The sequence below is a fragment of the Chenopodium quinoa genome, unplaced genomic scaffold, assembly GCF_001683475.1.
Source record: "Chenopodium quinoa cultivar QQ74 unplaced genomic scaffold, ASM168347v1, whole genome shotgun sequence".
NCBI classification, from domain to species: Eukaryota; Viridiplantae; Streptophyta; class Magnoliopsida; order Caryophyllales; family Amaranthaceae; genus Chenopodium; species Chenopodium quinoa.
Genome location: NW_018742372.1, coordinates 784,543 through 798,547, shown reverse-complemented (window position 1 = coordinate 798,547; position 14,005 = coordinate 784,543). Strand labels below are relative to the sequence as shown.

At 42.6% G+C, this 14,005-nt stretch overlaps 3 protein-coding genes across 3 annotated transcripts; 1 reads left to right on the top strand and 2 right to left on the bottom strand.

Annotated features, from left to right (window-relative positions):
• The first annotated feature begins 6,365 nt into the window (after positions 1-6,365).
• On the top strand, positions 6,366-7,545 carry LOC110696733. Its single transcript, XM_021874088.1, has 2 exons — positions 6,366-6,728; positions 6,992-7,545. Exon 2 carries the CDS (start codon positions 6,995-6,997, stop codon positions 7,472-7,474), a length of 480 nt encoding a protein of 159 aa, XP_021729780.1. The 5' UTR covers positions 6,366-6,728; positions 6,992-6,994; the 3' UTR covers positions 7,475-7,545.
• Positions 7,546-7,677: 132 nt separating this feature from the next.
• LOC110696725 (putative protein TPRXL) lies at positions 7,678-8,545 on the bottom strand. Its single transcript, XM_021874080.1, has 2 exons — positions 8,234-8,545; positions 7,678-8,144 (listed from the first exon to the last, which is right to left on the bottom strand). The coding sequence occupies exons 1-2, from the start codon at positions 8,513-8,515 to the stop codon at positions 7,860-7,862; spliced, it is 567 nt and encodes a 188-aa protein (XP_021729772.1). The 5' UTR covers positions 8,516-8,545; the 3' UTR covers positions 7,678-7,859.
• Positions 8,546-8,564: 19 nt separating this feature from the next.
• LOC110696994 lies at positions 8,565-12,029 on the bottom strand. The gene is made up of 4 exons (XM_021874332.1): positions 9,472-12,029; positions 9,225-9,368; positions 8,660-9,109; positions 8,565-8,576 (listed from the first exon to the last, which is right to left on the bottom strand). Exons 1-4 carry the CDS (start codon positions 11,242-11,244, stop codon positions 8,565-8,567), a joined length of 2,379 nt encoding a protein of 792 aa, XP_021730024.1. The 5' UTR covers positions 11,245-12,029.
• Positions 12,030-14,005: the final 1,976 nt, after the last annotated feature.

Genomic DNA, 14,005 nt, shown 5'->3' with positions numbered 1-14,005 from the left:
AAAGAGTTCCCCCTTATAGATCTCGAAACTTAAAGCTCGTTTTTTCAATGCTGCCGCTTCTAAAGGGGCATCCGACAAAGTGTCGTCTACCAAATAATCCCGGATGACATCCATCCAGGTAGAGCTTCGATCCAGAATTTCAATGGGATCATGTTCAATACTTTTTTTTTCCATGACTTCCCAAAAAACTGACCTAGGCGTATCACAGGGGGCGGATGATGCCAGTTTTGGCAGCGCATCCGCCTGATTATTTTCTGACCTAGGCACCTGACTTAGATGAAATTCATCAAGTGTCCCAGCCTCATTTTTGACCGCCTGCAGATACTTGATCATTTTCGGATGGATGGCCTCATAGTCACCATGTTATTGACTAACAATCAACAGAGAATCCGAGCAAGCGTCAACTTTCCTTGCCCCTGCCGCCTTACACATACGTATACCGGTAAGCAGGGCCTCATACTCCGCCTCATTATTTGAGGCTTGAAACTTGAACCGTAGTGCGTATTCATATGTATCTCCTTCCGGAGACTTGCAAATTACGCCTGCACCACAGCCGTTCATAGTAGATCTCCCGTCTACATACACCTTCCAAACCTGATTAATTAATGTCTTCCGGCTACTCCAGCCTTGTCATTTCAACAATGAAGTCAGCAAACGCCGGACCCTTCACTGCCTTTCTCGGTTCGAAGGTTATTTCTAGGCTCTGCATCTCAATAGTCCATTTTAGCATCCTACAAGATGACTCCAAGGTTGTCATTGGCCGCTTGAGGGGTTGGTCTGTGTAGACCACCACCGGATGTGCCAAGAAGTATGGTTTTAACTTCTTTATGGCCATGAAAAGGACAAGGCCAAATTTTACAACCAAGGGGTACCGTAGTTCAGCATTTCTAAGCACATGGCTAATGAAGTACACTGGGAGCTGATTGCCGTCTCTTTCAGCTAGGAGAACGTCACTGAGGGCATGATCTGAGATGGCCAAGTATATGTAGAGAACCTCCCCAACTAAAGGATTGACCAGCCAAGGTAGTGAGTGAAGGTGCTCTTTTAGCTTTTGGAATGTCGCCTCAGCATTCTCCCCCCATTCAAATCTTGTTTTCTTTTTTATTGCTTGGAAGAAGTAAAGGCATTTGTCGCTTAACCGGCTGAGGAATCTCCCTAGTGCCGCCAGACAACTGGTTAATTTTTGGACTTCCTTGACAGTGCGAGGTGACTTCATGTCAATTACTGCCTGTAACTTTTCTGGGCTAGCCTCTATCCCCCTTTGATCAATAAAAAATCCGAGAAACTTCCAAGACTCAACACCAAAGACACTTTTTGGGATTAAGCATGACCTTATGCCGCCTGAGAGTGGTGAAGGTTTCTCGGAGGTCAGCAAGGTGATCCGTTTGCAGCTTAAATTTGACTATCATGTCATCGATGTACGCCTCTATATTCCTCCCAATTTGATTAATGAAGACGGTATTAATCATACGCTAGAAGGTAGCAGGTGCATTTTTCAACCCAAAAGGCATCACCGTATAACAGAATAGCCCTTGATCTGTGATGAATGCTGTCTTTTCTTGATCTTTTTTCCACAAGGGTATCTGATGGAAGCCTGAGTAGGCGTCCATGAAGCTCATCAAGGCATGACCGACTGTAGAGTCGACCAGACTGTCGATCTTTGGAAGTGGATAACTATCCTTTGGACATGCCTTGTTCAGATCAGTGTAATCGACACACATCCGCCAGGTACCATTCGACTTCTTTACCAGAACAACGTTGGCTACCCAGTTCGGGTAGTAGCACTATCGAATGAACCCGGCATCCATCAACTTTTTAACCTCGGCGGCAGCCGCCTGAAACCTTTCCTCACCGTGATTTCTTTTCTTTCGCCTAACCGGCTTCTTCTTAGGATCCACGGCGAGTTTGTGGATAGCAAGATCTGGGCATACGCCTGGCATCTCTTCCACTTCAAAGGCAAAAATGTCTTTGAATTCTTTCAACAATTGGTGCAAGTCTGCCCCCAACTTTGCAAAGGCAACCGTCCCCACCTTCATAGTTCATTCTGGTCGTCTGTCGTCCAGAACGATATCAATGTTATCACCAGCCGATTCGGTACGGAGATCATCTGACCGTTCCCCGATCAGTGATTGCTATTGCTTCTCTTTCTTGACGGCCACTAAGTGATCTACCTTTCTCTTTTTACCGGTTGCCGTGGGAGCAGGCGCGGCTTCTTGACAGTTGTTAAGGTCAATAGATTTCCCACTTTGGCCGGCTGTAGCCACAATAGGTTTGACGTCTGAGAGGTAACACTCTCTCGCCGCCTTCTGATCCCCGCTCAGGGAACCTACTAACCCATCATCCCTCTCGAATTTCAGCAACATGAGAGACGGAATGATGACTGCCATGGACTCGTTGAGGGTAGGACGGTCCAAGATCAGGTTATAGGCGGTCAATTCTTCGACCACCAAAATTTGACAACCATGTGTCGCCCATCCCCCTTCTCACCTAGCCGGATGGGTAGGTCAATCCTTCCCACCGGATGCACCACTCCTCCCCCAAAACCGACTAAGGGGTGGGAGGCCTTGTGCATGCTGCTAGTTTTGTACTTGAGCTTTGCCAAGCACCTGCAGCTGATAAGGTCAGACGAGCTCCCGGTATCAATGAGGATCCGGCCTACTCGTTGGTTGGCGACTTTGCACTCGATGACTATGGGGTCATCGTGAGGCCGCCTGACCTTGCCCTGGTCTTTCTCAGAGATGATGACCTCAGGGAAGGTGTCTTTTGACGCCTGGCCCTCATTCACTGAGTTGACCTCCAGCTTCCGGATGTTATCTTTTGTGCCCCGGATGGTTGGTCCACCTCCGGCGAAGCCGCCTGCTATAGTCATGATTTGCTCCGCATCAGTGTCAAAGCTTATAGCAAGATTGTCTGGCTTCTTGGACGGCTGTCCATTGTTTGCCCGGGGGTTGCCCTTGGGTTTCACAAGGTAAGACTTTAAAGCCCCCTCATCAGCTTGGCGGTCTAGTAGCCGCCTGAGGCTATAGCAACCATTGGTGTCATGGCCTATGTCCTCGTGAAAATGGCAGAACTTAGACTTGTCCCGGATTTTGATGGGACTCTTCATTGCAGTTGGTTTCTCTATAGACAACCGATCTTTGACCTCCATGAGGATGGAGGATCAATCCTTGTTGAACTCGTACTTGGGGACGTACGGTTTCAACTCTTTCTTCTTCTTCTAGGATGACTGATCAGAATGGTCAGCCACCTAGACTTCTTTTCTCTTTTTGCTCTCTTCTTTTTTGACCGGTTGAGCTGGCCATCTGTCCCTTTTGTCGGACTTTTTAGGGTCCGACGTCTGCTTGATGGCACAGAGCTCCGTCGCCTATATGTAGGCTTCGGCTTCCATCAAAGCTTCCTGGAGGGTTGCTACCCTCTTTCAGACTAGGTCAAACTTGAAGGTCGACCCGTCTTTCAGACCCTTAAAGAAGTCTGTGTAGGCAACTTCGTCAGACAGTCCCTGGATCTGAATTCTCATCAGATTGAACCGCCTAACATAGGATCTCACCCCTTCTCTATCTACCTGTTGTATAGCCCCCGAGTCGAGACTTGTCTTCTTGGCCGGGATGTTCATAGAGAAGTTAGACACGAATAGGTATGCCAGTGTCTTGAAGTTGTTGACGCAACCGGCTGGCAGGTTGCCAAACCATCGTTGGGCTATGCTCTTCAATGCTGCCAAAAAGCATCTACACCAGGCGGCATCATCCAACTCCTGCAAATATATGAGGTTGGTGTACGCCATAAGGTGGTCTTCCGGGTTGGTGGTACCGTCATAGGAACCAACCAACACGTTGTTAACCTTGGCCGACTGAGCCGCCTCGGTTATCTCCCTAGAGAAAGCCGAAGGCTGTTCCCCAAGGTTCAGCAGTCGGAGCTTCCAGTCCATAGGCTGGACATTCTGCGCCTCCTGACCCCCGAAGAGGACCGGCTGCATGTACGGAGATCCATACGGAAAGTATGGCTATTGGGGCACATACGGAGCCGGCTGGATAATATGAGGGCTAGTTCGTGCGGACATGCCGCCTAACTGACTCTCTCGGTTTGTCTCCGAATACCTCATTGAAGTATTATGGAGACTGTCTGAGTATGTCGACGTGGATGCCGACTCAGACATTTGTTGACTTCTCCTTTGCTAGAGAAACATCTGAGCATCAGAGAATGTCTTTTTTTACCCATCCAGCTGAACTTGCCGGATGGCCTTCCTCTTCCCCACTTCGGGAAGCGAAATTTTGAAGGATCCACCATGGGCCAATCCGGTCCCTGTGGTTTTGGATGAGGAGTTGGGATCCGGTACTTAACCGACTTTTTCCCAAAGGGAGAAGGCTTCTTCCAAGACGGAGAAGGCTTCTTCCCAGAGGGAGATGGCTTTTTGGCCGACTGACCCTTGTGGGAGCCTGCCTTCTTGCTTATCAGGTCCTTAATTTCCCCTTTGAAACTACTCATGGATTTCATGAATTCGTCTCTGACAACAGGGGCAGCACCCTCAGCCGTTTGGGCTTGTTCAGCCGGCTGGCTGGCTGGGTGGTTGAGACCTTTGTCATTATCCCGTTCCCTTGTTTCCTTGGGACGGGGGCGTCTGGATCTGAACGACCCGTCTGGGGCCATATAGGCTTCGACCCCCTGTCGTCGCCACTATCTTGGTCCGTATGGACCTTAGGTTCGGCTAGAGGCTGTTTCTCGTTGGTAAGTGGTACAGACTCATGGGATGCCATTCTGGAAGTACTCTCCCCACAGACGACGCCAAATGTTTCAGGTTTTTTTGAGGTGTCCAGCGGGAGAGTTACAACACTAGAACTGGTAGTCGACCGCTTATACCTGCAAAAACACGGAGACTCCGGTTGGTTGGAGTTCCGCCTCCGACGATCAAGTTAGAATACGTCTGAGTGAGTAAGAATGCGGAAAGTGAATAGTCTCTCGGATTCCGGGAGATTCTGCAATTAATATTGCTCTGTATTTGTATCTGTGCATGAATGTGCAATAAATGAGGACTTTCCTCTATTCATAGTAGAAGGAGATCAGTTCCCCTATTAGGGGTACGGTGCCACGTGTCAGTAGAGGAGTGGATCCCATTGGGCCTCTCTGGGGTTGACACATGTCAGCATACCAATGGGCCACGTGGCATAGGGTAATTTTACCCCAAACAACAGTCATTCTAGTACCATCACAAATGTGCCAACTACTCCTACAATAGTCAGTTCTCCTAAAGTAACACCTTTGCTCACTCCTGGAGGAACAAAAGAATGGGTTCCAATATGCCCCAATGAGTTGAAACCAGCTATAGGGATGAAGTTTAATAACCTTGAAGAGGGCCTTGAATTTTATAAAAGTTACGCATTTGCTGCTGGATTCAACACAAGAAAGTCTACAACTAAAAGACAAAGAAGAAGCAAAGAATTAAAATAACATTATATCTTATGCAATAAGGAAGGATACAAAGAGAAAAGAAAGGCTACTGTTGAAAAAGATTTAAATAACAAGGAAGGAGAAATCAATGAAGAAAAAGCTTTAATCAAAAGGAAGAGACTCGTTACTCGTGTTGGGTGCAAGGCACATATTGTCATAAAGCATTGTGATGATAACAAATTCATAGTGTCACAATTTCATGAGGGACATACTCATGCACTTTATATACCTAGTTGCAATATCTTCCAAAAAGAAGGAAAATGAACATATTGCACAAAAATATAATTGTGAATAATTCTAAGGTAACATTTTCAAAGTCTCTTATATTTCATGAATTCTCTATATGTTCTAATAAAAGTTGTTTGCTCATTTGACAAATGAGCAAATAATTATTTGCTCATTTGAAAAATGAGCATTAAATTGTTTGTTCATTTGAAAAATGAGCCTTAAATTGTTCAAATGAGCAAGCAAATAATTTGATGAGCATTGAATTGTTTGCTCATTTTAAAAATGAGCATTGAATTATTTGCTCATTTGACAAACTATTTTGTTCTTTAAATAGGTGAATATTGGTCCCGTTACAACTTTTCGAATGATGAAGGAAATTGTTGGGGGATATGATAACATTGGTGCATCTAAGCAAGATTTCAAAAACTTTCATAGAGATTTAAAAGCATACATTCAAGGAAGCGATGCTCAAATGTTCGTGGATAACTTTACCAACAAAAAGATAATGTGGAGCTCTTTTTTCTTTGATTTTGAGATGGATGAAGATTATTGCCTTTGTAGAGCATTGTGGGCAGACCCCCTTTGTAAAAAGAGTTATGCTCTATTTGGTGATATGGTATCCTTTGATACCACATACCAAACTAATAGGTAATTCATAATAATCACAATTCATTTTTAGGATATTTTGGATTTTAACACCTTACAAAAGGCTGAAAATGTTTTTTAACACCCCCCAAAAAAAAACTTTTATTTTAACACCTCCCAAAAATATAAAAGTTGGAAGTTAACACCAAAATCCATCTTCCGTTAACAGAACTGTTAGTGGGGCCCACCCCAACGGATATATTTTTAAAAGATCTGTATATAAGAACCATTCTTCCACGATTCTTGCACGATATATAAGAACCATTCTTGCACGATTCTCCCCCAATGAACGAAATCGTTGTTCTTATTGAATAGCAGCAGCGCATTGCATTGTTGCACGATACTTGAAACAATTCTTTCACGATTCTTCCACGATTTTTGAGAAGAGGAACAGATTGAAGCTGCTGAAACAGGTGAGTGCGGTCAATTGTTCGGTTGTTTGGTAATTATGGTTTAAATTCTCTTCAATTATTATTTGCAATTGTTTCGTACTCAGATTAATGGTTGGATTATGTTATGTACGCATCTAAATGCCCAATTGCGAAATTAGGGTTCGTCAGAAATTGAATTTGGGGCTTTTCGTATTATGAAATTAAAAATGAATTTTGTTGCTGTCAATGTTAATTCGTCAGTGTACAAATCTGTAAATGTGACTGTCGATCTAAAATTGATGCAGATTATGTCGTTTGTTAGCTCTTCCCCTCCTGAGGCCAGAAAATGTAAGTGTGGTGTGCCAATGGCCAAGCTCACTAGCTGGACAAGGGAGAATCCAGGCAGGAAGTTCATATCATGTAAGTTTTATGACCCAATAACAGAAACAAGGGGTTGCAAAGCTTTCGAATGGGTTGATCAACCTGATGGAACAGATTGGCAAACAGGGGTTATCAACAACCTGTTGTTGGATAAGAAGCTGCTAAAGGGTGAAGTTAATGAATTGAAAAGGGAAGTTGATGAAATCAGTGGCCAAAGGAGGTGCCTACTTAATGAAGTTGATAATTTGAAGATGAGATGCAAGGCCTTGAACGCTGACAGGAAGAGAATGAACAGGGAGTGCAATGAAGGGAAGGTGTCTTCAATCAGCTGTTTTGGTTGGGTGGGCATGGCCATTTGTATAGGTTTGTCAATGGGTGTAATTTTCCTAATGGCTAGGGGTGTGTAATAGTAAGCTGTATTAAGTAGTTATAATTTCTTGTAATGACTTGAAGTGTTATAAATATGTCTTTTAATCAACCTATTTATGCCTTGTCTAAGTTCCTATTTATGCCTTGTCTTTTAATCAACCTATTTAAACATGTGAAACATTAAAACATGGGAAATATGTGAAACACTAAGATAGTTCAAGTACAGGTTGACAAAAGAACCTTACTTCAACATGTTTCAATGGCAATCAAAGCCATGCAACCATTACAATTCAATATCTAATTGTTCAAATTTGTTAAGGGAAGCCACTAAAAAACTAGCAAGTTACATAACCAGTCATGAGTACATAATAAAAGTTTGAAATTGTTCAACAGACATAATGTTTGATATCCAGCATGAGTACATCACTGAGTAAGGTTGTTGAGGGATTGCAGCCTGGCCCTTGTTACAACACCTGTGGCTGTTGTAGGCTGACTTGAGGAAGACCTTGTCTTTCTTTTTGGTTGGCTTGAGGCAGGCTGACTTGAGGAAGGCTGAGCTGAGGATGGCTGACTAGAGGATGGCTGAGCTGAGGAATGCTTAGCTGAGGAAGACTGTGGCTGTGGGCGCTTGCTGAATGGCAGACAACCTTCTTGCTCTTGAGGAAACTTTTTGTTTCCTATGCTGTTTGGTCCAGCCCCAATTGCACTCTATGACATGCATATAAAAATAAAAAGTCAATGGAAAAGACACATACATATATAAAACAAAGGGGGAGTTGGTGTAATGCTTGTGTTACCTTTTTAGCAGCCCTAATCTCTTTCTTCTTCCTCTCCTCCACCATCCAAGGAGTGTTCAGTGGGGGTCTGCCTGCTGACTTTATCAGCTCTGTAGCTGGTGCAGCAGGTACTTTGCAAGTCTTGGCATAATGCCTATATCCCCCACAGTTGCTGCATTGCTTCTTCCTCTTGGTACTTGCCTGACCACCTGAAGAAGAACATTCTCCTGGCTCAAGCTTCCTTTTTTTGCTCTTTGGTCTCCCAGGTTGCACCTTAACAGAAGGGGGTAGTGGTTCCCTCATTCTGACTCTCTCCCAGTGCTTTGGGCCAGGCATTGGTTGGACAGTTGATTCATAAGCAGACCTGTATGTGTCCATGGTATAGTATGGGTCAACAACAGCCTCTATGTCACCCCTCATATCCAATATGCAGGCATAAGCATGAACACATGGAATGCCAGTGAGTTCCCAATGGTAACATGTGCAGGTCTCCTTGTCCAAATCAACCAACACCTGGTCATCCTTCAGCTGCACCTCAAATGTATTCCCTCTGGATGGCTGCACCACACAGGACCTAGCCACAAAGTCTATCCTCCCCATAACATGCCTCACATATGGCACTAAGTTGTGTGTAATTGTTTTTGAATCCTCCCACTTTTCATTATTCCTGTTCATAATATACCTCCTCATCCATTCCATTTGGGTGAGGATAGGTTTATCTCTGGCAGGCCTAATGACTGCATTGAAAGTCTCACACATGTTGTTCAACAACATGTTGGACTTGCAGTTTGGTGTGAATGCATGTCTAGACCAATGGTGGGGAGGAATGTTGATTAAATACTCATATGCCTCTTCATCGAGGAATTTGATAGACTCCATGGCAATTTCATGCTCAAACTGACATATAAAAGCATACCAGAAATCACACCAAGCATATACAAGCTAACCAATATAAAAACACACCAACAGTCATATAAAAGCATAGGCTAGCTTCAACAATCAATAAACTTACAATGGTGGTGGCCCTAGCTGCTCTCCAAAACAGCTCCTTAAAGGTTGATCCAGTGAAGTTGAGCTTGAAGTTAGCCCAAATATGCCTCACACAAAACCTTTGCTCAGCTTTGGGAATAACATCAGCCATTGCTTTAATCAAACCCTACCAAATGCAGACAAAAGTATAATCATCAGTCAATCACATACATACACATGAAAACTTAGAAATTGAACCTAAATAGTTAAGAGGGAAACAGAAGCATTACCTTTTGCCTGTCAGACATGATGGTCAGCCCAGCTCCTTGATCATGTGTGAACATTGACATAAGGGATTCCAAGAACCAACCCCAAGTTTCCTGGTTTTCAATCTCCACTGTGGCCCAAGCTAGAGGAAACAAGTTGTTATTCCCATCCTTAGCAACTGCCACCAGAATTTGCCCAGGAAAGGCACCCTTGAGGTGACAACCATCCAACCCTATTAAAGGCCTACAACCCTTTGCAAATCCATCTCTCAATGGCCTTAAACAGATGAACATCCTCATGAACAATGGTGGCTCTGGCCTGTCAATACCATCAACAACAACATTGCACCCTGAACCAGGGTTGTACTTCATCACAGCTTTCCCATAATCCCACACCCTAGCATACTGCTCCCTAGCTGAACCAAATATCAGTAGTTTTGCCCTACACCTAGCTAGCCATGCCTTATAGTAACTCACATCAACTCCTAAATCATTCAAAATCCTAGCCCTAATCTCCTTAATTCTCCAACCAGGGTTACTCCTAAACTCTTCTAAATACCTCTCTGCTATGTATTCAGCAGTAAGCATCTTGTTCTTCTTTACTCTGAAGCAGGAATGGTCTAAATTCAAGGTTTTGATTTGCCAAGTTTGCTGCTTAACAAGTTTTGATGCAAACACCTTGAACTGACACTTTACCCCCCCCACACATGTACAAGCAGGCATTCTACAAGTGTAGCTATTGAACTCACAGCCACATCTATATCTACACTGAACTGTAATCCTTTTACTGTCATTATGCAAGTAGTAGAACTCATACCTGTTTTGAATGGCATGAAGTCTTAAGGCCCTCCTCAAGACTGAAGCATTACTGAATTTCTGATTTAACTTCAACTTGATTGGGTTGTCAAAGTCCACATCAGCATTAAACCAAGGAGCATAGTCCTGTTCCTCATCAGATCCACACAAACTCCTTGAATCATCTGAATCAGCATCACTTTCTGGATTCACCTTCGGTTTTCCAACATCCAAATCATTTCTCAACTCTACTCTCTTATCTTTGCCAACCCTGTCATCTACTGCACTCTCCAAACCTTTCCTAAGGCTCTTGTTCACTTTGGCCAAGATCTCCTTTGACCCTTCAATATACCATTCCTCATCCCCTTCATCAAATTCTTCTTCACCAGGTTCCCAATCTTGTCCCTCATCACTCAAATCTGAACTTGAATAACCAGATCCTTCACATCCATCATCCTTTTCTTCATCAAACCTCAACACTTTAGCATTAGCTGAGGCTTTCCTAGGTGGACTCTCCTCCCTTTGTTCAGTTTCTGTCTTCTTAAACCTAGGGCTCCTCCTAATAGTCGATGTATTTGAACTTTCTACCTTCTTATCCTTTTTTTTTGTCTTTGCAGGATTGGGTTGGGCCTCTTGTATGGGCTGACTAGGAGCTTCTGTTGTTACAAAAACCTCAACATACCCCTCTTCATTTACTGTCTCCAAAAGGCCCTTAACCTCTTCACTGTTAACTAGTTCCCTTTTCCCAGTGTTAAAGGTTTTCCCCTTCTGCCTATACCAACAGCTGTAATGCATAGGCACATCCATATCACCATTAACAAAACCATGAATTGCAGCTGTTCTAATCAAATGCACATCCAACTTAGATACTTGAACCTTCCTCTTCCAGTAACACCAACCACCACACCAACACAGCAGCTGCCTGTTTTTGGTTACTCTTTTAGGGACAAAAGCACCTCCCACTCTAAGGCAGATGTCAACCAAACTATCCTTGTCACCCATTATCTACCCACCAGTGAAAAACATATAAAACATATTAAAAGCCATGTAACTATACATGCACAATACGAATAAACAAATCCATCACAGCCACACAAACAAACACATAAAAAAATTGAAAATAAACATATACAAGCCAATGTAGGTGCTCAGTAACATAAATTAATCAACAAACCACACTTGCTAGTTTAATTAACAATAAACCACCTTAATTAATCTCTACTTTCAATTACGAAATCCAATTAACCTAAGTCGCATAGTCAGTTACAGAAATTGATTTATCAAGGCTTTCCTACTGTGGTCCCAAAATTTACCCTAATTACCCAATTATTGCAAGGTTTACAGCAATGAAGCACCAGTAATTGACGAAATTGCTATCAAAGGAGAGCAATTTTACCTTATTTTCTGTGAATTTCAAGCGGCTTTCGCACTTTTGTAGTTGAAGAAGATGATGAAGAAACCCTCCTGAGCTTATCTTCTCCAACGTTGACACCACCCTACACTCCACTTCTCAGCCAAGATCTCCTTTGGTTCAAAAGCGAAATCAATGAAGGTTCAGAAAGAATTCAATGCAGAAGGTTGCTGCGAATTCAATGAAGAAAGAAGTTTCGTGTTTTGCTGGGTGAAAATTGAAGTTCAAGCCAATTTGTGGGACCCACGTTAAATTTCCGTGACGGAAATCGTTAACTGGTGTTAACTTCCAACTTTTATATTTTTGGGAGGTGTTAAAATAAAAGTTTTTTTTTGGGGGGTGTTAAAAAACATTTTCAGCCTTTTGTAAGGTGTTAAAATCCAAAATATCCTAACATAAAATTGCCTTTGTAGAGCATTGTGGGCAGACCCCCTTTGTAAAAAGAGTTATGCTCTATTTGGTGATATGGTATCCTTTGATACCACATACCAAACTAATAGGTAATTCATAATAATCACAATTCATTTTTATGTTATAACTATTGGTTAACTTAATGACTTTGTTTTAAATGAACTTAGTATAATTGTTTGCTTATTTCAATGTGAAAAGTGAATATCCCCATAAGAGTATGTATGTGGGCATTGAATTGCATGTTCATTTGACAAATGAGCATTGAATTATTTGGTCATTTGACAAATGAGCATTGAATTATTTGGTCATTTGACAAATGAGCAAAGAATTGTTTGCTTATTTCATAAGTGAGCGTTGAGTTATTTGCTCATTTGACAAATGAGCATTCAATTATTTGCTCATTTGACAAAAGAGCAAAGAATTATTTGCTTATTGAGTTATTTGATTGCTCATTTGTCAAATGAGCATTGAATTATTTGCTCATTTAAAATTTAATCTATATGTGTAAACAGGTACAACATGGTGTTTACTCCATTTACAGGGGTTGACCATCATAAGAGCTGCATTACTTTTTCTGCTGGTTTTATAGCAAAGGAAGATATTGTGTCATTTGAGTGGTTGTTCAGATCATTTCTCAAGGCAATGGGTGGGAATGAACATAGATTATGGATCAGGATCCAACAATGAAAATTGTTGTTACTAGTGTGTTTAAGAAGACTGAACATCGCTTCTGTATGTGGCACATAATGAAAAAGTTACTAGATAAGGTGGAGAAATCAATCATGCAAGAATAAACTGGTTTCCTAAAAAAATTATGTGCTTGTGTTTGGCATCTTGAAATTGAACCTGCTGAGTTTGAAGAAAGGTGGAACAAGGTGATGGTTGAATACCACTTGGAAGAACATGAGTGGTTAGGTTATATGTACAAGATAAGGGACAAGTGGATTCCGGTGTATTTCCGAGATGTGTTCCTTGGAGGAATTATGCGTACAACATCAAGATTCGAAAGTGAAAACAACTTTTTCTGCTCCTTTATCAATCCTCATGTGTCACTTATTGAGTTTTACTTGAGATATGAAGCTGCATTTGATGCCCAAAGACACACTCAAGGTCATAATGATAATGATTCAAAGCACAAATATCCTGAGTGCAAAACACCACTAGGGATAGAAAAGCATGCCTCACATTTATATACTAACTCTGTCCCCAAGCAAACAGTCAAGTTGAAGCTTTCAACAAACTGATCTCAGACAGTATCAAGAAGAAAATTGAAAGGGTTGGCGGTCTATGGGCAGATGAACTGCCTCATGTCATATAGGCCATCAGAACAACTGAAAAAGGGGCAACCGGTGAAACCCCGTTCCTCATGACATACGGCACTGAAGTCGTCCTACCTATTGAAATTCATGAGCCAACACTACGCATCATGCTCTATGATGAAGGGGCAAATTGGGAGGCCATGCGTCTAGCATTGGATTCACTCTCGGAGCGCAGGGGCAATGCCGCCTTGCGTCATGAGATATACCGCCTGAGAATGACTAGGGCCTACAACAAAAGAGTGCACAAACGGCCCTTGAAAGTGGGAGATTTTGTGCTACAAAAAATGGAGGCAACCAGCAGGGCCAATGAGCAAGGGAAGCTAACTCCTAATTGGGAAGGCCCCTACCGGATTTTTGACGAAGTGAGAGGTGACTCCTACCGCCTGGAAACCCCAGACGGCATGCAGCTAGCCATAACTTGGAATGTAGATAACTTGAAAAAGTACTACTTCTAAGACTTGTAATCCTTTATTCTTTTGTAAATAGAGTATTAATGAAAGAATGCTTTATTAATTTCTGTTCTGTACAAAGCCGCGGCTGTGTACTACACAACCGGGCAAATTTTATGGCCAAAGGCCAGATTCTCTTAATTTCTGTATGTTGTAGTCTTGTTTGAGCAATG